Source organism: Ochotona curzoniae, unplaced genomic scaffold (genome assembly GCF_017591425.1).
Source record: "Ochotona curzoniae isolate NIBS_2020 unplaced genomic scaffold, NIBS_Ocur_1.0 contig_430, whole genome shotgun sequence".
Taxonomy (NCBI): domain Eukaryota; kingdom Metazoa; phylum Chordata; class Mammalia; order Lagomorpha; family Ochotonidae; genus Ochotona; species Ochotona curzoniae.
The window spans coordinates 19,208,801-19,233,427 of NW_024466219.1; the positions used below are offsets into that span (position 1 = coordinate 19,208,801).

The 24,627-nt window shown below is 46.9% G+C and overlaps 1 protein-coding gene across 1 annotated transcript in view; it reads left to right on the forward strand.

Moving 5' to 3' along the window:
* HHAT (hedgehog acyltransferase) overlaps positions 1-24,627 on the forward strand; it is a 257,631-nt gene that overhangs the window by 42,603 nt on the left and 190,401 nt on the right. The window contains exons 5-7 of the mRNA XM_040985615.1: positions 233-427; positions 5,070-5,285; positions 14,041-14,212. Of these exons, the coding sequence (XP_040841549.1) occupies positions 233-427; positions 5,070-5,285; positions 14,041-14,212 (583 nt within the window). The remainder of the gene's footprint in view (positions 1-232; positions 428-5,069; positions 5,286-14,040; positions 14,213-24,627) is intronic.

Consider the following 24,627-nt stretch of genomic DNA (forward strand, 5'->3'; position numbering starts at 1 on the left):
AGTGTCTGCCGGAACGTCGGTCCCTCCTGGTTGGGGGACCCAGTGGTTGACGTGGCTCTGGTTGAAGGTGAGGAGGGTGGCCACCTGCTGCGGCGTGGATCTGGCAGCCCCTCCCTCTGAATCCTGTCTCATCGCCAACCGCAGTGGGAAACAGGATTCTGTCACTGCGTGACTAAGCAATCTCCTGTGATGCAGATGAACTCACCTCTCCCCTTTCTCTCTCTCCCTGCAGCACAGACCCTGGGTTCTTATGGCCTATGGAATGTGGGCCTGCTGGAGCGTGCTGGGCGCTCCTGGTGTGGCCATGGTCTTTCTTCATACCCTCATCTCCTACTGTGTGGCCCAGTTCCGGTCGCTGGGCCTGTCGTGGCTCTGTTCCCTCCTCCTGCTTTCCACGCTGAGGCTGCACGGTGTGGAGGAAATTAAGGTAAGTGCCTCATCCTTGGGAAGACGCCCCTGAAGGCTTAGCCCTGATTCTGGTCTCACCTGTTGTGTTCAGATAGGAGGAACCGACTTCTAGACTCTTGAAGGGCACCCCCTCGTGGCCACAGAGGGTAGGTGCATGTAAGACCAGTTCTCTGTGAGGCCACTCAGGGTGGCACCTGTTCCTACCCCCCAGCCCCGCCCCCAATTTTGACAGGCATGGAAGAGGGCAGATACCCGAGGTACCACACATTCAGAAAGAAAAGGGGAACAATGCCAAATATTCCCCAAGGCATTTAATAAAAGTCTCTGGTTCCTTTCCTTGTTTGGTGCCCCTATGACCCTGAGACGTGAGGTCGGTGGTGTTTTTTCCTTAGCTGATGAATTGTGTGCTCATGTGCCCCCCTCGGAGGCTGTGAATTTAGGGAGTGAAAGCTCTGTTTGGCCCCCAGGGCACAGATTACACTTCCTGTGCAAAACTCAGAGGAAGATGTGGCGTCAGACCTTGCCTCGGCCTGATTTCTATTTGAATGAGTTAAATTCCCTTTCGCAGGCACTGGCCATCTTACCTTTCCTTTATTTTCTTTCTTTTTTCTCCATTTTTAAAAATTATATTTTTGACAACCTTTACATAATTAGGGCGCAAAGGTTCAAGGGCTACAGGAAAGTGGGTAAGACTATTCACACGCATTTTTTGTCTGTATCTGGGGTAAAGAGGGAGGTAAAGGGAGAAACCCCACCCAGTCTCCCACCCATCCCAGGTCCCCGATGTGGGGCATGCTCCGTGAGTATCAAGTGGTTTTGATATTCCAACAGTTGTGAATTGATGCCAGTCTCACCATTCCAAGCATGAGGAAATCGCTGCAGAATCCACTGGTTGACTTAGTCCATCTTAGAGCCTCCGTTTGCCCAGTTTTTCACTGCCAACATGTGGCTGGGGTAGTTGATTTGATTCTGTCCTCTGTCTTTTCATGGTTGGGGATCTGAGTCTGACAGTTCTATTGAAGGGATCCCTAAAGGAACTTTGAGGTGAACCCAGACCAGGTTCTTGTGCGTACTGGCAAGTACAGGGCCCAGTACAGTCCATCATGCAATCAGCTGGTGGTTGCAGTTGCTGGGTCAGTTCTGTTTCCAGTGCTGTCCTCCACTGGAACCAATGGGTGTTGCAGTCCAGCCTGATTCTGCCCAGCACACATTCGGCCCTCACATAAACCAGTGGGAGCTGCAGCCTAGTTGGAGTAACCCACAATAACCCCCACCAGGCCCGCCCCCTGTGCTGGTTCCCATGCTTGCCATTATGTACAGCAGACCGGTCCAGTCTGTCCCACATCCCATTCAGCTGTCATACATGTCTATGGACATTGAAGCCTAGTTCAACCCAACCAACTCCACTATGCAGCCCACACACATGCTGTTGGGTGCCCTTCTGTCCTGGTTTTTGTGCCGTCCCGTGGGAGTGGTAACCCAAGAGGAAGGAGCCCACTGTTTTCCTTCCAGGCCATCCCCATCCTTTATTTTCTTAGTTGCAGTAACCGTGCATTCTTATTTTCTGAGTGGACACCAGAGTTGGTCCAGGGGGTATCTGCTGACAGACCTCCCAGGAGTCCAGGAGTCGGTGCCATCTGTGAACTCTGCTGGCACCCTGTTTCCTGTTGTGCATTCTCCAGCCCTCTCCTGGGCAACATTAGGCATTCTTGGAGTATGTGGCTCCTGTTTTTTTTTTTTAAGATTTATTTTTATTGCAAAGTTAGATATACAGAGAGGAGGAGGAGAGTCAGAGAGGAAGATCTTCCATCCAATGATTCACTCCCTAAGAGACCACAACGGCCGGTGCTACACTGGTCTGAAGCCAGGAGCCAGGAACTTCTTCTGGGTCTCCCACGTGGGTGCAGGGTCCCAAGGCTTTGGGCTGTCCTCTACAGCTTCCCCTGGCCACAAGCAGGGAGCTGGATGGGAAGTGGGGCTTTGGGAATTAGAACCGGCGCCCATATGGGATCCCAGCATGTTTAAGGTAAAGACTTTAGCAGGTAGGCCACCGTGCGGCGCCCTCCTGACTGATTTGTTTGCTGTTGTTAATTTGAAGGGCTTAGCCCTACAAACCAGGGCGTGCTTGCTGGTGTGGCTAAGGCTGCTTGCAGGTGTCCCTGTCTTGCCAACGTGTTGGACACACATTTCTGTTCTCAAGTCGGAAGTTGAGGCTTGTCATCGAAGGCAGCTGTCGGATCTGGGGTTGTGGGCCTGGAGGTGTCAGCCACCTCTGGAGTCATGAACCTGTGCAGGACCACCGTGACCCCCAGCACTGTCCCCTTTCTTCCACAGCCTGTTCTCGGAGCCTACCCAAATGGGCTCCCTCGGAGCTGCTGGGACAGCCAGGTTTATCTGTCTCCCTGTCCCATGCACACACTTTGATTTTGTTTCTTTAATCTGCTTCCTCCCCATCCTGTTTACTGTATGTGTGTGTTGACCAATTGGTCACCAATTGGGCTGTCACCAGTTACACTGCTTTCTAGAGCTTGTCTCTGTTTTCTTGTGTTGTGTGTCTGCATCATTGGCTCTAGTTACCAGGCCTTCCTGACTGGCCCATCAGGTTCTGTTTTGCTTTGTTATTTTTTGCTCAAATGAAATCTCAATTTAGTTGGGCTAAGGAGTTTGCCTAACAGGTGAAATATCTCACAAAGCTTCTCATGACTTCTGTGTCCGTTCATGAAAGCGGCTGGCCGAGTGGGCTCTGACACTGAGCTCAGGTTTCTGTGACTCTTCTGATTATCATTCTGTTAACCTCCCGTGTCAGGCAGCCTTGTGACATTTGTGATACCTTTTCCTCACTGTCAGGATAGAACTCTAGTCTTTATTTTACTACGAAACTTTTTCACTTGAAAGGCAGAGAGACACCTGTGCCATCCCTTGGTTTATTCCCTAAATGCCTGCAGGATTTGGGGCTGGGCCAGATGAAAACCAGAGGCCTGGAACCCAGTCTGGGCCTTTGATGTGAGTGACCATTGATTGGTGCCTTCTGGGATGTGTGTTATCAGGGAGCAGGGTTCAAGAAGAGCCAGGACTCAAAGCCATGTACTCCGGTAGGGGACACAGATGTCCTAGGAGTGGCTACGATGCCATTCATTCATTCATTCATCGGTTTGGGTGGCCACTCTTAGGATTGGTTTGATGGGGAAGAGGAGTCAGGTGGCCAGTTTCTGTTCTTTGCTGTCGCCTCTGCTTTTGAAGCTGGAAGCAGCCATTTAACCTTGGAACCTCCATTTCCACATTTGGACAAAGGATGTTGTGGCTGCTGCTCCTTCAGGGGTTTGGAAGAGTTGGGCTGTGTTCAGTGATGGTGTGGCCATTGTAGGACTGTGAAAGTTCTGGCATGCCTGCTATTGCTAGGTTATCTTGTTTTTTTGTTTTTTTTTTTTCTTCTGTCTTCTCACCAGGGAACTGGTTCTGATGCTTTCAGCACAGATGTCAAAATCTGGGCTTAAAAGAATCTGTAGGTTAGCAGCTCTCCAAGCCAAACATACCTAACCTCCAAGAGCCATTAATCGGGCAGTCCTGTCTGCAAAGTGTTGCCTAGATGTGACTTTGCCATAAAAATAAAATAAATCCACACCTGAGGTTTTGGGAAGCTGACAGCTGCATCAAAATGATAATTGCATTTTATCATTTCTTCAAGGATGGTTGTCAGTTAACCGTGTTTGTGGTGGATCAATAGTATTTGACATGCGTGAATTTTTGGTGGCTTGAAAGATGCCATAGCAGGGGGACAGATGTCCCCGGAGCAGTTTGGGCTTGCCTAAGTGATTCCCTTGTCTGAATGCCCTCTTCCTCTCGGTGGCTGTGGCTGTCGCCCTCCTGGATGCGAGTAAAAACTCCGTGTGGTGATTGCATTTTCTATGTGTTACAGTCTGCAAATACTTGCATGTTATTGAATTTCCTACTTGTGTTTTATGTATGTATTTTCACAAATTGCTTCTTCCTTGCAATGAAATATATACCTGTTGCTGAAAACATGGAAACTGTAGCATCATAAAGGGTTTTAAATCTGCCATTTTACTCTGTCCAGGGTTGGCTCTTGCCCTCATTTCCTGCTGTTGTCCCACGAATCCACGTTTGCTGTTTCTTGTCTTGAGCCACATTTTGTGCACCTGTCACCCAGAGCAGGGACCGTATCTTTTGTCTCTAAAGTTTGGCCAAGAATACCCAACTAACATGGAGCTGACCTAATAACAGAAGGGCAAAAAGGAAAGTACTTTGGAGGCAGAAATCCCAGACGACTTTTGTAAGGGTCTGTTTGTCATTAGACGCGTTACAGGAACTGCCGGAGTATCCATCGGCACAGCCAAGCTTCGTGTTGTCCCCTGGGTACACTGATAGAAGTGCATCCAGAAAGACCTTCGTTTTGCTGCCATCAGGCCTAGCGCTAAGTTGATGATGAGGTTGGAGATGCTGTTTTCCTGCTGCTCGTTGGTCGCTTGCTTTGATGACCAATGGGCCTTACTAATACTCATTGATTGTTGACTCCCGTTGTGGTGTACACCAGCAAGACAGCCGCTCTGCAGGGCTGCCCAGGCTTCTGAGAGGTGGCCAGGTGGGCCAGCACCTGTGTTGGGATTGAATGGCTCAAAGGTTGTTCTCTTCTGGCTTTGCAGAGAAGGTGGTACAAGACGGAGAACGAGTACTACTTGCTGCAGTTCACGCTCACGGTCCGCTGCCTGTACTACACCAGCTTCAGCCTTGAGTTCTGCTGGCAGCAGCTGCCCGCGGCCCGGGCTGCCTACTCCTTTCCCTGGATGCTGGCCTATGTCTTTTACTACCCAGTCTTCCACAACGGGCCCATCCTCAGCTTCCCAGAGTTCATTACACAGGTAAAGTGGGCTGGGCGGGGCGTCCCATCAGTTCAGCGTCTGTCCCTGTTGCATTGTACCTTTGGGATGCTGGGGTCTTTGTGTTCCAGTGCACCTGCAGATGTAAAACGATTTGGTACCTTGAACGTTTGAAATAGTTTGGGGAAATCAGGCTCCGCAGTCTGTCTGTCTTTTGGATGAGCAGACTTCCCACAGTTCACGGAAAATGGAATTGAGAGGTAAGTTTAGTTTGAGGCAAGATTTTTTCAAATCTATGCATGGATTTTTCATAATAAGCATAAGCATGTGCTTTTGAAGGATGCCCTTGTGTGAGCTCTCGTGGTCCCTGCACTCAGGTTCTCAGTGGGCTTGCTGTAAGCAGGGGATGAGACCAGGGCATAGCAAGGGACTTGGGAGTCTGTGGCCACTGCAGTGAAGTCCCTGGGGAGAGTGTGATGGTGATGGCGCTCACTGCAGGAGGAGGCAGACACGCTCTATGTGCTTGGGAACCAGTCTTTTCCTGACCCGGGGAGTGCTTGGGTGGCCTGGCTGAGGAGTGATGTGGCTTTAGGCCGCTGCTGGCCTTCTGCAGATAGCATCCCTATTTGAAAGCTGCTTCTGTCTCCCCCATTTGATATTTTCACTATTTTCACTTACTGCACATATACACGTGGATGCACGCACACACACACACACACACACACACACACACACGTGCGTGTGCGCTCGCACACACGCAGGCATATGGAAGCATTCAGAGGGAGGGCCAGCCCAGTGTTGCACATTTTGGGGGAATAACGTGAATGCTGTGCCTTAAGAGACTAGGAATATTCTAGAAATTTTCTTTTGTCTGAAAGACACCACAGAGTTATGTATTGGATTCAGAAGTAAGCTTTTGCATTGTAACATTAGCTTAAGGCTCTGAAGTTGCCAGGGAAAGCATGTAACTTACGGCTGTGCTGGGCCGCTGTTTGTTGCTATCCGGTTTCCTAGATCTCCCTTTGGACTCCATAGGGGTCACGCTTTTGTCCTGGAGTAATTCCAGGTCTGCATGTGGAATGGTTGTTAGAGGCAGAGGTGGTTTTGTGGTGGCAGCTGAACTTCTAAGTCAGAGAGTGGGCTGGGGTGGGGTACACTCTTCACTCTACAGTCCTGTAACTGTTGTAAATATTAAACTCTTCTCGATTTGGCAGCCAAGAACTTTTAGGTATGAAGCATCCATCTCCTCTTCCAGAGGACTGATAACGGTTCTCAGAAAATGAAGAAATCTATTAGGGAGAAACAAATTCTTTCCCCAACTTTCTCATCCGGAGGGGATTTGCTGCATAGGATTTATATTTTATTATGATGCAACAATGATTTTTTATAAAGTTCTCATCTCCTTTCAAATAGGTACCATTTTAAAAAAGAAATAGAGGATCCCACTTTTTTTTTGGCATTTATTTGAAAATCAGAGACAGATCTTCCATCTGCTGGTTCACTCTCCAGATGGACACAACATCTGGGGTTGGGCGAGGGCGTGGCCAAAGCCAAGAGCTTCTAGATCTGTGTGGATGTAGCGACCCAAGCACTTGGGCCATGTTACAGGTGCATTGGTAGGGAGTGAGATCGGAAGTGGAGCAGCCAGGACTCGAGTCGGCATCCACACTGGATGTTGGTGCTTCAGGCACTGGCTCAACCTGCCGTGTCACAGCTCCTGCCCTTCACCTGGTGCTGTGTAGGGCTAGCAGAGCTGTCAGAGGCCTCCCATATGTAACGTTGCATGTTGATCCACATGGACAAGATGGCTCTGAGATGACTGGTCACCTAAACTCTCAGCCAAGAGCTCTTACCTTCCTAAGTGTCAGTCTGAGAAAGAAAAGGGGCTTCTAGTGGGGGCCAGGGTTAGAGACTCTGGGTCCCGCGTTTGTCTTAGTCTCTTTTTAAACCCCCTTCCAAAAGTGTTAGCAATTAAAGACTACAAGGAACTTGGAAAGGCAACTAATAATCTTTATGGTCTGAAAATATTCATGGAAATGTCAGTTTAGAATAGAAAGACTGTCCAGTTTGGCTGCAGGGCAGAGAAATACAGAAAGTCCCCACAACACTGAGGGAGGGGATGGTTGCCTCGATGGGCGAGAGGAGTTTGAAGGGAGGGTGAGGCAAAAAGCAGCTCTACTATAGTGGAAGAGTTCTTGTGAAGAGGCCAGGAAGGCAAGGGCTGGAAAGCAAGAAGGCTGTTACCGGGAAGAGCTGATGAGCAAGGCTGACTATGATGGAGTTGGGTGAGTGAACGCATGTGGTGCCTTTGGCTGCAAGGATTGGTAATGGAATTCACATTTGCTGTGGGATTGTCTGGATAATGCTTGAAAGCGGCTCAGGCTGGAGAATGACGCTACACCACCAGGGGGCAGCAGAGCCCTGTGATGGAAATCAACCTAGGCTGGAAAAGCAGAGTCCAGTTGGAAATCTACAAAATCCCGATAATAAAATGACAAGATGAGGTGCATCTTGTAATTTCAGCATGTACATTTCCACATTATAGATGTCCTGTGTAATGAAAGGCAAGTGGCATTTGTGTACATTAATCATGCATACATAGACATTTTAAAAGGACTCTATTCCTTAACTTGAATGCTGTTAGGATATGTGTGTTCGCCTCTCTCTCTGCTGGTTCACTGCCCCTAAATGACTGCAGTGACCTGGAATAGGCCAAAGCCAGGAGCTGCATACAGTCTGGGTCTGCCTCCGAGGGTCTGCATTGCTAACAAGTGGAGGTAGGAGCCAGGAATCGAATCCAAGCGCTCTACTGCAGGATGTAGGGGGCTTCACCAGAGTCCTAAATGCTGGACCAAATGCCTTACCCTTTATGCTGGTTCCTAATGCCATTTAGGGTGTTAGCATAGATTCCAGATAGGTGTGTGCTTTCTACCTGTGTTTCTGAGCTGGGTGAGGCAAGAATCCACAGGTTCAAGGGCAGGGCAAGGTGTGTTAACTTCTGTGGCTGAGAGCCTGGGTGGCCCTGCCTTGCCTGGAACGCATTGACTTGTCCATGCGAGCTGGTGTGGGGAGACAGCTCAGGAGTGATGGGTGGTGGGGCTGTGTCCTGAGCCAGGCCTCATGCAGGGAATCCGGCATAGGGACTAAATGCAGAGGCTCTGGAGCCCGACTTCCTGGGTCTGAGGTCCTGCTGTCTGGCCCCTGAGAGCTTTTGCCAAGTTACTTGCAGAATTTATGTCTCAGTTTGTGTATCAGTCAAATGAGCAGACTAATAATACCCATTCCCCAAGGATGTGAGAACGAATTAAATGATTTAATGGTAATGGGACTTGACACAACAATATTGCTGCTTGTTTACTGTTGTTGGCTGAGAGCATTCAGCAATTCTAGGGAATGGTTCAGTCCAGACTGAGACAGTAGCAGGGTGTTCTGGAATGTGCTCTCAGAAGAGGCCAGAGTGCTGGCTCGTCTGCTTGGTGAGAGACCCAGGTGGCGGGTGCAGGTGCAGAGGCGTGGCTGACTCCCGAGTGAGGTGTGCAAGCTCTGGGAGCAGTCCTGCACTCCAGGAGTTCTCAGGGCTTGGGTTGGCTGTGGTTCTGGAGAGCTGCAAGAATCATGCTAATTGTGAGTCCAAATTCTGAGAGCTTGCTCTGAACCAGATGGCCATGGTCTAGCTTGGTTAATCCCCACAGTGCCACAAAAGAGATAGTGATTCCCACTTCACAGATGGGAACATAGAGGGAAAGGAAACTTAACAGAAAACAGAATATGTGAGGCGATGAAGACATAAGTCTGGGCACGCTGACCAGCGTAACAGGAGTGAGTGGAGGGTGTGTGGCCTGCTGGGCACGCAGGGCTGCAGGTGGCAGCCTGGGGCTGGCAGCCCTGACTGCAGCTCCCACGTGCTGTGTGATTCTCCACTATGTGGTGTCAGCCTGCTTTGGCCTGGGTCACCTGGGGGTGGGGAGAGGGGCAGTGGGGGCCTGATCAGGGGATCATTTGCTGGGGTTAGGGCAGTAGTTTTTGACAATGGGATGGGAAAAATCGCCCTGTACTGCTATGAGGCAGCTAGCCCAAGCCGAGAGAAGCAGGAAGTTAGTGGCAGAGCTGGAGCTGCTGAGTAATTGGCTCTGGGTGAGGCTCCTGTCAGGTGCACTTAAGCATCAGCATCATTAGTGTGTGAGGAGAAAGGACCTTTCATCTCTGGGCCTCAGAGCATCTTTGAGAGAAAAAGACTTGGCCATTTCTTTTTATGCAATTTGCATGAAATGAAGTTTTAAAATGTAATGTGTTTTCAAATGCACTTTGCAGATGAGTTAATGTGACTTTTTTTTAGTGGAGTCTGAACTTCCCCTGCTGGTAGTTTCCGATGGCCTTAAGGTTGGCAATCCCCTCTGTGTGGAACATCTCAAATAAAATACTTTGCATGTGGGGAAGAGTGGCCCGCCTTGCCAGGAGAGCTGAGCGTGGCCTCTCTGTTCTTCTGGCCCTGTCCACAGGACCAGGGATGCGGAGATCATTTTAAAGAAAAGGGAGTCGGGGAGGTTCAAGGTGTACGTGAGCTGTCATAATCACACGTGCTGTGGAAAGGCAGATGAGGGGTTTGCCTGGTTTTGGACACATGGGAATAAACGAGACGTTGCATTGCTTTCTTTTCCTTGATCTGTGTGGCTAGGGTGTACACATTTCTCTTGCATGTAGCATCAGACAGGGAGTCCTGTGGAGAAGAGTCAGGCCCTTGTGTCCTGTGGTGACACCTGATGATGTTGTGGTCCATGTGGCAAGCGAGGCTTGGGCTGCAAATAGTAGTTGTTTCAGGAAGCCAGTGAGCTGCCTGGTTGTTCTTTTTGATGACAACTATTTGCATCATTTCAGATGGTACATGGTTTGAAAAGACCCTGGGGGCCTCTGACTGGGCCCTGCCACATGGATGCAGGGAGCTGGGAGGTGACCAGGGGCACCCATTGTGTAGCAGGGGTTGCTGCCCTCCAGTCTGGCTGTTGTCCCTCCTCTTCTGGAAGGGCAACACACCAGGAATGCTGTGAGGCCTTAGATGCCAGTGGGGCGTGGTGTGGAGCAGCCTGGGGTAGGTTCCTGGCCACCGGCCTGCCGGTTACATGCAAGGTTGCCTGTTTAGAAGTGAAATGTTCGGGTGTGAGCTGCTTATCTTCTGTCAAACTGTTTTGAGGGCTTTATCTCATTCAGCCAACCTGCTGCTTTCCAAGAGTCTGGACCTGAATGAAAGGCTGCTGACCTGGAAGGATTCTGGGGTCTTTGGCTGCCTTGATCTTGACAGTTGTCTGGATGTGATCTTGTGCGTTCACCACAGGTGAGCTGGTGTGTGTGTGTGTGTGTGTGTGTGTGTGTGTGTGTGTGTGTGTGTGTTGTAGTCCCTTCTTGGGTTGCGGAGACAAGATGCCGTTTTCCGAGGGGCTTGTGAACAACACATTCTGCCTCTAGTTCTGCAGGGTGAGTTGGGAACCAGAAGTTCCAGAGCTGGTGAGGACCCATCTCCTGGCTTGTAGACCAGGGCCTTCTCACTGTCTCCCATGGTGACAGGAACTGGCCGACTCTGAGGTCCCTCCTACAAGGGCACTAATCCCAGGCCTGAGGCTCTGCCCCTGGAACCAGTCACCTCACAGAGCCCCCTTTCCAGCATGGTTGCCCCAGGAGTTAGATTTCAACATGGGAATGCAGGCGGACATGGATGTGTAGCCCTGCATTCATACCTGTTTGCTTATTGGCTGATGGTGTTTGGGTCATAAAGAGCTGACTTTAGAGAACTGGAAAGAACGTGTGTGAACAGAGAGGGGGAGTGAATGTGTCATAGGAACAGTGCAGAGTGGGGTGGCGAGGTGAGGAGACATAGGAATTAGGTCAGCATAAAAGAGAGATGAATTCTTGCCTGTAGAGGGTGCTGGGCTTCCTGGTGGAAGTCCTGATCCAGGCACCTTGGAGGAGGATGTGCAGATAGGTGCATTTGATGCCCTGTAGAGGGGGCCACAGTTTTCACAGCGTGATTTGTGTTCCCCAATCATGAAATCCATTTTAGGAGTAAATGTTGTGGCACAGGAGGTTCAGCCACTGCTTCTGACACCCACATCTTCTGTTGTTTGGGATTGAGTTCCATCTCAGCTTCTGATCCAGCTTCCTGTTGATGCTTTTGGGGAGCAGCAGGTGATGTTGCTGGTACTTGTGATCCTGCCCTGTGGGAGAGCCGGATAGAGCTCCTGGCTGTGGCCTGGCCCAGCCCCAGCTGTCATTTGGGAGGAATGACCCAATGGATGGAAGAGCCATTGATACCCTTGTCACATAATTAATAAATACTGTTAAAAAATTCCTTTCAATTGTCAAATAACCCAAATCCCATCATCAAAGATCACTCTGATGTTTTCGTGTGTTTTTCCAACTTGGCAGTGGTTTTTGCACATTGCATGTAGATTTCGTGACTACACTGAAGTACACTTGATGCATTCAATCAGTCCTCTGCTGTTAGGCATGTGAGTTCATTCCTTTTTTTCTCTCTGCACATCACAGCGACACAGACGTAAGTGTTCTGTTTGGCAGGTGCTCCTGCACTGAGGATTTTGTGACCCTCTCGCTGCTAGATCCTCTGCGACAGACTGTGTAGGCTTGTTCAGAGTGAGCATGCATGCTTGGGGTGAGGATTCAAATGACAGTTCAGCGGGCATGCTGAGGAAGGGATGTGCGTTGTCATTGTTGTACACCTGCCCTTGCGGCTGGCTATGGTTGGAACAGGTCCAATCCTCCTTTTCAGAGACCCCTCCCCAAGCTATGCTACCTTTTTCAAAACTGCCAGATGTGTTTTTCCAAGCAGTCCTGATGTTTTCTGGCAATGTTGCTCAGCGTTGCTGGGTAAGATATCTTCCTGAGTTGGATAGATGTAAACTTTGGGAAGAGAAGGTTCCTGTTATTTGCTCATTCCACATTTAAAAATGCATGCGTGCTGTGCGCACGTGCTGGTGTTAGCTTCTTGTTGTTTAATGAAAATACCCAAGAGGCGCCATTTAGGAAGGAAGACTGCAGCTGACAGCCTGGAAAGTCCCAGTCTGGGAGTGTGGAGCCCCGTGGGTGCAGGCATGGGCGAGGCTGGAGGATGGGTGGAGGGGAGAGATGCCAAGAGTGCATGCTTCCGCTCTCCTCCTAGTGGTCACTCCTTGTAGTGCAGCCTGATTGGATCCTGGGGCCTCCCCTTTAGGCTCCGCATGCAACAGTTTCCGAAAACTTCTACCTTCAAGCACCAGGTGTCATTTCTAATGCGTCAGCCATTAGCCCATTACCTATTAACATAAGACTCGGGTTCAGGTGTCTGCATGAGCTCGCAGAGATAATGGGAGTGAATGATGCAGAGGGCGGAAGGGAAAGCCATTTGTGTAACTGACTGTGATGCCACCAAGCTGCCCAGCACTTGTCAGCCTGGCAGCTGCTCATAGCAGGGCACTCACTGTCCTCACTGTGGTAGTCTTGCCACACTGCAGGGGTCTTTTCCTAAGAAGTTGGCTTTACTGTTACGAGTTCCAATTAATAGAAACTCAGCCATGCCATTTCCTTTACCATGAAGGTTTGTAGATTCAGCTTCAACTCAGCATTCGCACGCAGCCTAATCAAATCTTACCCTTGTATGATCCAGAAAATGAACACTTCTCTAATATTTTTCTGTTTGGTGGTGTAGGATTGCAATCACATCTATGCCTTCTTTCACAGCATGTTTGTGAAATATAGAATGTGCATGTTTTAAGTTACTGTACATCCTTAAACAGCCAGTGGTGGGGTGAGGCCATAGACTCTGGCAGTTTGGGTAGAACTTTGCTTTGTCTGTGGTGCTCCTGTGGACTCAGTTTATTCTCAGGGGTTGCTGTCTGTACCCATGAGCGATGGAAATGCCTCCTAGTTTCCTTTTGATGCTTGGCTCTGAACTGACTCCTGATGCTGCCCTGTTACTGGTGGTATGGGATGCCAAGAGGAAGGAATGATACACATAGCAGGAATGCAATGATCAGAGACTCTTCCAGTTTGCCAGTGATGGACCAGATACTGAGTATGTCATGCACCTAATCATATTGGGTCATTGTAAAACTTTTTGTTGGGGCCAGTGCTGTGGCTCATCCTCCACCTTCTTACGCTGACATCTTGTGTGGGTGCTAGTTTGTGCCCTGGCTGCTCCATGTCTGATCCTGCTCCTTGGTTGTGGTCTGGAAAAGCAGGGAAGAACAACCCAAGTCCTTGGGTCCCTGTATTCATGAAGGAGACCCAGAAGAAGTGCCTGGCTTCAGATCAGCTCAGATCTGGCCATTCTGGCCTCTTACGGAGTGAATCAGTGGATGGAAGATATTTCTCTCTATCCGTAAATCTGGAGGGATTTACAGATTGGGAGAGGTTGAATGACTTGCTCAGGATCGCACAGCCACGTGTTTTATCCTAGAATTTGATGGTGCTTTTGTTGGACTCTGGAATCAATGCTGTTAGCTGTTACACTAGATGGCTTGCTAAGCAAAACACTTGCTTTTGTGTGAACTTTGCCTTGTGTCGAAAGTGTCTGTGATTCCCAGCAGTAGTGAGCTTCTGGGCTTGGTCTGTTCTCAGGCCATGTCCGAGGTCAGATGGTGGTTTTTCACTCAAGCCCATGGAGAGTTCCCGAGGGAAATCAGACCATAGCTGTGTTAGTAGGTAGGGCCATAACACCAGTGCAGGGTTTATTAAGAATGCTGTCCAGGGGACTGTTGGAAGATGTAAGAGCTGAGATGCGATCCCATGACTTCCTTTGTTTCTACTGCAGATGCAACAGCAAGAGCTCGGCTTGTGGAAGACCAGCCTCGGCATCCTGGCCTGGGGCCTGGGCCGCCTCCTGTGCTGGTGGGCGCTGGCTGAGCTGATGGCCCGCCTCATGTACATGCACGCCATCTACAGCAGCATCCCTCTCCTGGAGGCCGTCTCCTGCTGGACCTTAGGTAATTGTGGACAGTAAGCAGTCAGCATCAGAGTGAAGCTGCGGTCGGTGGTGGGGTGGGCTGGGCAGGGGACAGGGACATTGTGATCTGGAGCACACGTCAGTCTCCTGCCTTGGAAAGCCTTCATCCTCTTGGGTCCAGGAGAGGAGCTGGTCCAGGAGCATACCCTGAGCCGAGCTGAGGGACTAGGGTTACAAAACAGACAACACACAGTGGGTCATTCTTGTGAAGAGAGTGTCATTTATTCAAAGTCATCCACATCTTTTATAGTCTGCTTGGCCCCTCCCAGCATTTTCCCAATGCTCAAGGGACACCTAAGCTCCCCCGAGGGCATCTTTAAAAAGGGGAAGCAGGGAAGAGGGAACTTGCAGTCAAGCCAGGGGCTAAATGTGTCAGGCCAAGATTGCCCATCCTGTTACACCTTGAGAAACAAGCTGAGCTGTGGAGGTAACCCTTGGGAGATGGGGCCTACAAAAGATTGATTTATTTGAAAGGCAGAGTTGCAGAGAGAAGGTACAGAAACACTTTCTCCTTAGCCCTCTCCACATACAGAGGAGAAAGAGAGCAAGCAAGCCAGAGAGAGAGAGAGAGAGAGAGAGAGATAGAGAGAGAGAGAGAGTTCTTCTATCTGTGGGTTCACTCCCCAGAGGGCCACAGTGGCTGGCGCTGTGCTGGGCTGAAGCCAGGAGTTTGGAGCTTTTTCCAGGTCTCCTGTGTGGGCACAGGGGCCCAAGCACTTGGGCCATCCCCCTATGCTTTCCCAGGTGCCTTAGCAAGGAGCTGCACCAGAACAGCCAGGTCTTGAACTGGAGCCTGTCTGGGATGCCAACACTGCAGGTGGCTGCTTATTTTTCCCATAAGCCAGTCACTTCAAAGTTTTTGACAAATGATTCAGCAAAGAAAAATGCAGTGTGTGTGTAGTTACTTTAATCTGCTGGTAGTGTACTCTCTGATAGTTTTTTCTCTTCCATGTTATTTTATTGCCAAATGCTGATTGGAAGTCACCAAATTGGGTGAGTTGCCATCTAGAGTTTGTATAACACTGCCCTTTTCATACTTGAGTATCTACAAATAGTTGCTGCATTTTGGTCAGCATACGTGTTTGGATTTACAGGGTAATGCTAAGTGATTGCTTAAGTTGGTTGAAACCATTCCTGCTCTTCTTGGCATTGTGTGAGCTTTTGGCTTGAAATGCTTATCAACATCTGGTGGTGGTTTTCAGTTTTGAAAATGCAATGGGTCCTAGCTGTGCATTATGATACGGACCTGCATCTTGCCAGTTACTAATAAGTTTGAACATCTTTTCACAGGTTTACAGAACACTGATGTATCATTTTTAGAGATCTAAATGTAGATAACTTTGGCTTTTTCTGCTGGAATTGTTTTTTTATTGAATCATAGGATTATTTACGTTTTATTGCCATGCTTTTTTTCTGTTTCTTTGTTGCTGAAATTTTATCAGAAAATTTATTTGAACAAGTTCTAGAGACAGAAAGGCTTGCAGGCAGAGATCTTCCATCTGTCTGTTTATTCCCCAAATGTCTGCAGCAGTCAGGGCTGGGCCAGGCCAGATCCAGGAACCAGCAGCTTCATCTGAGTCTGCCACATAAGTGAAGGGGCCCAAACACTAGAGTCATCTCCAACCACTTTCCCAGGGAGCTGGATTAGAAGTGGAGCAGCTGGGACATGAGCCCATATGAAATGCCCGTGCTGCAGGTGGCAGCTTAGCAACAGCCCCTGTGGAAAATATTAATACCTTAGTTTGATTTGTGGTTTGATTTTTAATGTTTTGTAATGTTACATTTTTGTATGTAGATTTTCTCTTCATGTAGGTATATTTATACATTGTTGCTTATGGTTTATATTTTCCTACCCCGAGGTCATAAAGATACTCTCTGTTCCATTTTTTTATGAGGTTTTTAATGATTAAAAAATGTGTTTTGCATTTTTATGATAGAAAATAAAAAAAATAGGTCATCACTGCTTTAAAAATGGAATTATTGCATTTCCATTTGCCCCAAGATAAGTGTGATTTATAAATGGGCATTTTATCCCTACAGTTCTCCTTATGCCCATATATGGTTTTCCCCAAATGAGCTTATATTATACAAGAGTATTATACAAGAATCTGTGCAAGATGAAAATAAGACGTAAGCTTATTTTGGTGCAACAAAATTAAAATCCGTGCATACAAGAGGTCATGTGAATGCATGTAATCCAAAGTTGTGCACAGATGTTCTTGTAGGTGTGTGTAGTTGTACAACCTGGAATTTATTTCTATCAGTAATCTCTACACTTCCATGTTCCTGAAATTTAATACCTAGATGATAATCCTATGTTGCCAGTTGACCCCGAATAGCCTTTCTAGTGGATTGGCCAAGTCAATATACAAGCTGGAACCGTGCATTCTCTCTGGTTGTTTCATCCCTCGAGGTGGTCTTAATTTAGCTTCGTCCCTTTTCATGGCACTGGCTTGTTGGAGGGAGCTGTCTTACAGGATGAGGCCAATTGTCTTGCAGGATGTTCTACCATCTGGCTCCTCGCGATGACATTTAGCATATTCTCATGTCCTATGTTTTTTGTCAACTAAAAGTTAAGTTTTGTGGGATAAAAGTTATTTAAAGCTGCAGTATCTCATAGATGAGATTGTGTGCTTAGGCTTTTCCCATGGTCTTATGGAAAAGTTTCAAATATCTTGAAAGTTTGAAGGTATTCCAGATCTAATATTTCTAGGTATCTTCACATTTCTTCAAATGGCTCTAAGATAAGTTTTCAAGCTATTTTGTCTCCCCAGAATATTGTCAAATTAGTAATTTTATTGTAGACTCTTTTTTTTTATTGACTACATTGCATTATGTGACACTGTCTCATAGGCTCTGGGGTTCCCCCATATTGTAGATTCTTAAAATGTATTTCTCATACACCAAAACTCAAAGAAATAGAAAGAATTGTCTTCCAATTACTAGTTCAGCCCTCAGATGCTCTAAACAGTGAGGATGTGGACCATACTGAAGCCAGGAGCTCAGGACTCGATCAGAGTCTACCACAAAGTTACAGGGGCTCAAGCACTTGGGTCGTTATTTGCTGCTTCTTGAGATGTGGTAGCAGGACACTGAATCAGAAGGGGAGTAACTGGGACTTACACTGGCTGGCACTCCCATGTGGGAAAGGGACATTCAATGTGGTGGCTTAATACATTGCACCACAGTGCCCACCTGGATTTTATGCCTCTTTAGTTGTCTTTAGTCTAGAATTGTTAACCCACTTTTGAAAATGTCACTGACTTTATGAAGAGTCCAGATGTGTTGTAGAATGATCCCCTGCTGCACTCATATTTGGATTTTAATTATTTTTTGTTAATTTCCTTTTAAAATTATTTTAAAAAATATTTATTACGGTCAGGGTTCTAATTTTCTTTTTGAAATTTATTTTTTTGGAAATTTTTTTTTGAAATCTATTATTTTCCAAGTGTAGGGATTCCCTTCTCCACCTCTTCTACACTTTCCACTGCTTTCCCCCATATTATTGAAGTAGTATAGTCCTTCAGCAACAGCTACAAGTTCAACATTCTGCTCTTCAAGTAGATCATGGCATTACAAATGCAGGCAATGGTAGAAAGTCTAGTATCCTATTGTCAAGGGATGTTGAATGGTTTCATTGGGAGTCTTCTTTTTACTCAGGAGTAGACATAGGTACCATAACGTATCTTCACTTCTTTGTATGCTAGGCTCCATTATATGGTTCATCTATGAGAATATATGTATATGCCTATTTATATATTTATCTTGAGTTTTACATGAAAGCTGACTCATGCTCAGTGAAATAAGCCAATCACAGAAGGAAAAATATATGCTTTCTCTGATTTTTTTTTACTATTATTCTTAAATCTGTCCTTCTATTTTCACTTTGCTCTAATGTACATTTATTTATTTAAAAGGTAGAGATACAGGAGGATGGAGAGAGACTGGGAGAGATCTGCCATTGCTGGTTCACTCCCCAAATGGCTACAGTGTCAGAGCTGAACCAGGCAACAGCTAGGAGCTCCATCAGGGTGCCCTGTATGAGTGGCAGAGGCCTAAGTACTTGGTCCATTTCCTGTTGCTTTTCCAGGTGCATTAGCCAGGGGGCTGGATCAGAAGTGAAGTAGCCAGGACTTGAGCCTTTGCCACAATGCACCCCCCACTTCAGTTTTCTATAAACTGAAATTTAAGTCTAAATGAGGCTTGGTTTAGTACAGCTAAAATAATTTTGGAGAATTGCTTCACACAGGATTCTGTATACCTCATATTGCTTTTGTGAGATGCATGTCCTGCTGTCCCTGCTGGTCTCCTTCCTTACAGGAGGTGGTCACTGCCAGATCTTTCCCTTCTAACTGTACATTTATTCCTTTGTAGTTCACACGGCACTGAATCAACGCTCTTGTTAGTAGCCTTCTGTTAGTTCATTTCCTGTTGCTGCAACAAAATCCCTGAGTCTACCAGGGAATGTATTAAGAACAAAGGTTTATTTAGCTCATGGTTTGCAGTGCTGAAAGTCCAGGACTGGACGGCTCCCTCAGCTTGCCCTTTGGTTAGGGCCTGCAGTAGGTCGCATCACAACAGCAGGGGCAGGTGCTGGAGAGAGAAGATGGTAAGACGTAAGCATGGTCCAGCTCCCAAAATCAGGGAGCTGGATTGGAAGCAGAGCATCTGGGACACGAACCAGCACCCTTGTGGGATGCCGGCACCTCAGGCATAGGCTTAGCCTATTATACAGGGCATTGGCTCCTTAAATCTATTATTATATCCTCATTTGGTAGCTGGCCTTCTTCTGTAAACATTTTTTTTTTTTTTATTACAAACTGAGCTTGAATACGCTTTCATCTCAGAAGGCAGGCACAGGTGACATAGCTTCTATCTACATATTATTTTTTTGGAGTAAGAAGTTGTGAAGTGCTTCTGTGCACTGGGAGCATAAAATGGTCTCAAGTCCTTTGTAGTTTTTTATTCAAAAATTGTACAAAGGCTGATGAAGTCAGCTTCTGTGTTCTTTTAACATGGTTGTATTTTTGGTTCAATAGTTTCTTGCTTTCTGGGACTAAGATATGCCTGACACCTACCTTATATTTTCTTCAACTCAGAACTGGAATCAGTCAATCCCTGTTGCACTGGGGAGTTGTGTTCAGGGGCTGAGGCTTGGCAGAGGTGCTGTGGCCTGTGCTATTCCTGTTCATGGAATACAGACCTAGGAAATACACTTTGGCAAAACATGGTTTCCAAAGGAGATTTAAAAAGTCAAACTTACCTTCATTGTTCCTTCTTAATAGTTTTGAATATATATTTGTTCCCGTTTTCTGTTATCAGTGAAAATCTTAGTCTCAAAGACATGCTCACATTCTGTTTTACATTATGCCCAAGTTTCGCAATTAGGCTACTCCATATTACAATTGAAAAGCAAGACCACTGGATGGCAGCTAAGAAATCCTTTCTGTTCTTTTTGCTTTTAGAATAGCCAAATAAGCAGATACTTGACTGAAAAGCCTTTGGAAATGTGTGCTCATGCTCCTGATTGGGTAGTTGATGAGACTAGTTTGTTTCCTAGTTTTGGATTTGCTTTTGTGTTTTCAATTGATCAATTGTTATGGTATCTTTATTTCTTTAACTTTGTCACTTTTTTGTATGTTTGCAAGACTTTGCTCTGTAGTTCTTTTCCTGTGCATTTGTCCCCACATATATGCCCCTTATATATATAAGGTGTTGTAGGAACTCCTATGACACCAAGATTTCAAGTGCTCAAATCTTATGAATCAGCACAGAACTTACATAGAGCTTGGACAATCCTCCCATATATGTGAAACCCTTCTTGGATGGCTTACAATGCCTGATTTGATGTAAATCTTATGTAAATAGATATTAGACTGTATTGCATAGTCATAATGAAGTCTGGACACATTCAGTACAGAGGTAGCTTCCCCCCAACCCCGCCCCCCGATATTTCTAATGAATGGTTACGGTCTTTTTTTTTTTAAGATTTTATTTTTATTATTTTTTCATTGGAAAGGCGGATATACAGAGAGGAGAGACAGAGAGGAAGATCTTCCGTCCGATGATTCACTCCCCAAGTGAGTGCAACGGGCCGATACTATGCCGATCCGAAGCCAGGAGCCTCTTCCGGGTCTCCCACGCGGGTGCAGGTTCCCAAGGCTTTGGGCCGTCCTTGACTGCTTTCCCAGGCCACAGGCAGGGAGCTGGAAGGGAAGCGGGGCTGCCGGGATTAGAACCGGCGCCCATATGGGATCCCGGGCGTGCAAGGTGAGGACCTTTAACCACTTGCGCCACCGCGCCGGGCCCGGTTAGGGTCTTTTTTTAGTATTTATTTTTATTGGAAAGGCAGATAGACAAAGAGAAAGACAAACATCTTCAGTCTGGTGATTCACCCCCCCAAGTGGCCGCAATGGCTGGAGCTGAGCTGAACTGAAGCCAGGAGGTGAGCTGAGCTGGTCTGAGCCTGGGTGCAGGGTCCCAAGGCTGTGTGCTGTCCTTTACTGCTTTCCTAGGCCACAAGCAGGGAGCTGAATGGGAAGTGGAGCAGCCAGGATATGAACTGGTGCCCATATGTGTTTCCAAATAAGTTAAACATAATTACATATATTATTTTAAAGTTTTAAATATTTGAAAGAGGGAAGCGCAACATCCTTGCATTCTGAAGCTGCAGTTGAGTTGAAGCAGCAGTTCCTGAGTAAAAGGTGCCTCTCTGCGTCACACCTGGGCTTCCATCTTGACACATCTCGGGACTGGGTGATTCTCCACCCTGGCTGGAATTGAGGCCCTGGCTCAGGACACTCCCTGGGAGGTTGAGAGCTGCTTTGGGGGAGTCACTGTTGCCAGCCATGTGTCTGTTTTCCTTAGTGTTCACGGAAGATGCACTAAACATTTCTGGGGCAGGCTCAGGGGAAGAATGGCATCACAGGTGTGTCATTTGGTGAGCGAGCAGGGATTCTAGGGGATAATAGAGCCAGGAACTTGCAGAAGGTGTCAAAGGGTGAGCATGCCTTACATTATCATTCTAGGTGGGGCTCACTAGAAAGATGCCAAGGATGTAAACGGAGGTGGTTTTCTTTGGGGCTTGTTTGGCACAGTTAATCAGGCGATGGAGATAGTCATGAGTTCTGTGGGAGGTGCTAACTCCTCTCCAGGTGGAAGGGAAAGCCGTGGGGCCCAGCTGTCCTTCTGTGCTGCAGTGCTTCTCATTGGAACTGGGCATTAGGAGCTCCATGGCAACTGGATGACATTTGGGTTTCTTCCATTCCCTTTAATCCTCTCCTGGAGGTGTCAAAATAAGATTTTTTTTTCCATTTGTATGTTTTTTTTTTTATCTCTTTCAGGATGATTATCTTTAACCATCTACTTCAATTTCCAGTGCTACAGGTGGAAGCCAGGCTGCAGGAAGATGTGCCTCTGCAGAGCTGAGTAGAGAGTTGGGCGTGGACACCACGGGTGTTGCCTACACCAGGGTCCTACCATCTTTGGGGGGTTACCCTGCCCCCTTGGGGGCCATGCCCCTGCCTTACCTGGACGGCTAGAACTTGTGAGGATTCTGAACTATAGGAGGCAGGCAAGCAAAGAGGAGCCAGCACTGAGTGAGGAGGAATATTTGTGATGAAGAAAGTGAATGGTTTTGTGAAGGTTTCAAGAAGTGTTCCATGTGCGAACAAGTTGGAATGAAGCTAGGAGGACACCAGGGAGTCTTTCATATAGTTTGGTCATGGTTGATGTTTGGCTCATTTGGCAGGGGTATAAGCCAGATTCTGGAAGGACTGCAGGAGTTCGAATTCTGTTCATATGCAGGAACTTTGTGTAAGAGGGATACTGAGCAACCCCTGTCTTGTTTGCTGAATTCAAGATTTAACTGAAAGCCAAGAGACCTTATTAGATCCCTGCTCAGGGATTATACTGCAAACTGACTTCTTCAAGAAGCTACATAGCTGCTGCTCATAGCTGCTGAGAGCATCCCAGCTGCTTTCCCCAGGAGGGGGAACTCCAGGATAAAACCGTGTCTAGGTTCAGACTGTCTAGGGGTACTCATGCTTCCTTGAGTTAGTACGGATCTAATATTAGTGTTCCCTGGCCAGGGATTCATATATAGAGCTGATTACCACTAGTGTACTTTATCTTAGGTGCAAGGATGGAAAGAACAGGAATGTGTGAGTGAAAGCTTGAGTTGTGTTTTGTCTGATCAGGGAGTTGACTTGTTCCCTTCATTCTCCATCATTCTGGTTTTCTTTCTGCCTTCCTTCACCTTCAGTTAAACCTTTTGCTGCTTAGTGTTCTCAGCTTGGTAGTGTGGATCACATCTTTATTCCTGAGGGGTTGTAAAGCCTTGTTTGTCTTACACATTTTAGATTGCTGTAGTCTCTGGTTTTCCAGCCCTTGACAAGATCCTATGGGCTCCAGTGGTACTCCTTTCCTCTGTCAGGTAAAAGTAAGCTTCCCTTTTGCCTAAATGGTTAATATCCCCTGGAGCCCTCATTTACTTGTTTACCTACTTTTTTGCTGAGCCAGCCCGATAGGGCTGAGCTCGAATGTGCTACATGACTGTTTTGTCCTTTGGTGGAAATGTTTCTTTGCAAGGTACTAAGACCTCCAAGGAAGCCAGTTACAGTTCAGGAATAAAAAAAGATTTCAGGAGTGGTTGGAAGCTGTCATAGTGAGAAGCACTGCTCTTACTCCTTGGGTATCTCACATACGTAAATGGGATAATAGTACAATATGAGTTTGTTGGTTTACAGCACATTATACATTCTGTGGGCTGTCATCCCAGCATCACAAGAGGATGGCTTTCAAATGGGGCCATACTGGCACCACTGATAGACTATCCCGTGGGTACTGATATTTCTAGATGGTGAGAGCAGTGAATCTAATGTTCATTGCCCTTTGTGTTCCTCCATTTGTTACTGTGTGAGTGCCTTGAACAGGAGCAATGATACACATAACATGGCAGTAACTGACTGCAGTTCCATGGATGGTGGTGGTGCTGGCAGAGACAAGGTAGGCGTGGAAAGCCAAGTCCACATCCAGAGTGAGGCTGTATTTCTTCCCAAATGGAAGGGATTCAGTGCTATCAACCTGACAGCAGCGCAAGATGGACTATTTGTTGCTTCTTCAGATCTTATATTCCTAGATAGTTTCTGTGTAATTTAAGTTTCTGGTTTGTTCCTCTTATTAAGGCATCTGATATTCTTAGAATTCTCACTTTCCAGGTTCTGTGACCTTATTTGTGATTTTCTTTCTGTGGTTACTTGGCTCTCCCGTTAGTCAAGGGGCTCTAGATCTGCGGCTTAACTCAGGTCTTGGAGTTGGGAACAGGATTGTAATAATTGTGGTACCCTCAGTTATGCCCTGTTCACCAAACACTGGACATTGTTCCACTTCTCATGTAATAGTAATCATAGTCATAATATTGATATCTATCATATACTGAATACCTTATCGTTGCCAACACATGGCTGTAAGAGTTTTGCATGATTGGCTTTTGAAGTTCTCACAACCCTCTGAGTAGAGGTGGCAGTTTAATCACTATTGATACACCTGCATTTTGGATATGGAAATGGAGACAGAAGCATAAGAACTGGTCTAAGCTAAGCAACTTCAGTTCTCTACTTAAAGTTTAGGAACCTTAGCCTTCATGCAAAGTTTTCCCCTCATGGTGTGTTCTGGTTATTGGGCTAGCTATGCAGTTCCTGGGGAACTGTGTCTTGGGGCTAGGTGCCACGATTTCATCTTTGTTGTATAAGGGATTTGTTTTCTGTGTTGACAGGGAGAGTCTTGGCGACCATATCTGTTGTATCTGTGCTTACTTCATAGATGTTTTTCAAAGTCTTGGTGGAAGGAGTGTCATCTATACTCTTGGGGAACATAGTGTTGAGGTGGGTTAGTAGATATTACAGGATAAATATGCTGTGACATTGTTATCCTGTGGAATCATCCTGTTACTTTTTTTTAAACGACATCCCAAGGAATTTCTGGCAACTCAGTCTCATATGGATGGGGAACTATGGTGCCTGTGTGTCCTGACTCACAACATACCACCTCTTTCAGCTGCTGCAGCTGACATCTGGAATCCTGGATTGCCAGTAGATGCCCCCATATCACTCCTTTCAGCCATTCTAACACTTTTTTTTTCTGTCTCCATCTGGGATTCTTGGAATTCATTCCTACACGTATTAGAGATTTTTCTCAAAGCTTGTTGGTGAAGCCTCACATTTCTTTGAGCAAAAGCCTTGTAGTAGGTCCCTTGGGGGTTTGCTGAGGGTCCATTTCCAGAGGGTTAGCAGGAGGGAAGAGAATTGGTTTTTCTTGCACAGTAATTCCCTCAAGTGGCTTCAATAAAAGCATCTGTCAACAAGACCAGGTTTGCCTATTACACAAGGGGAGGGG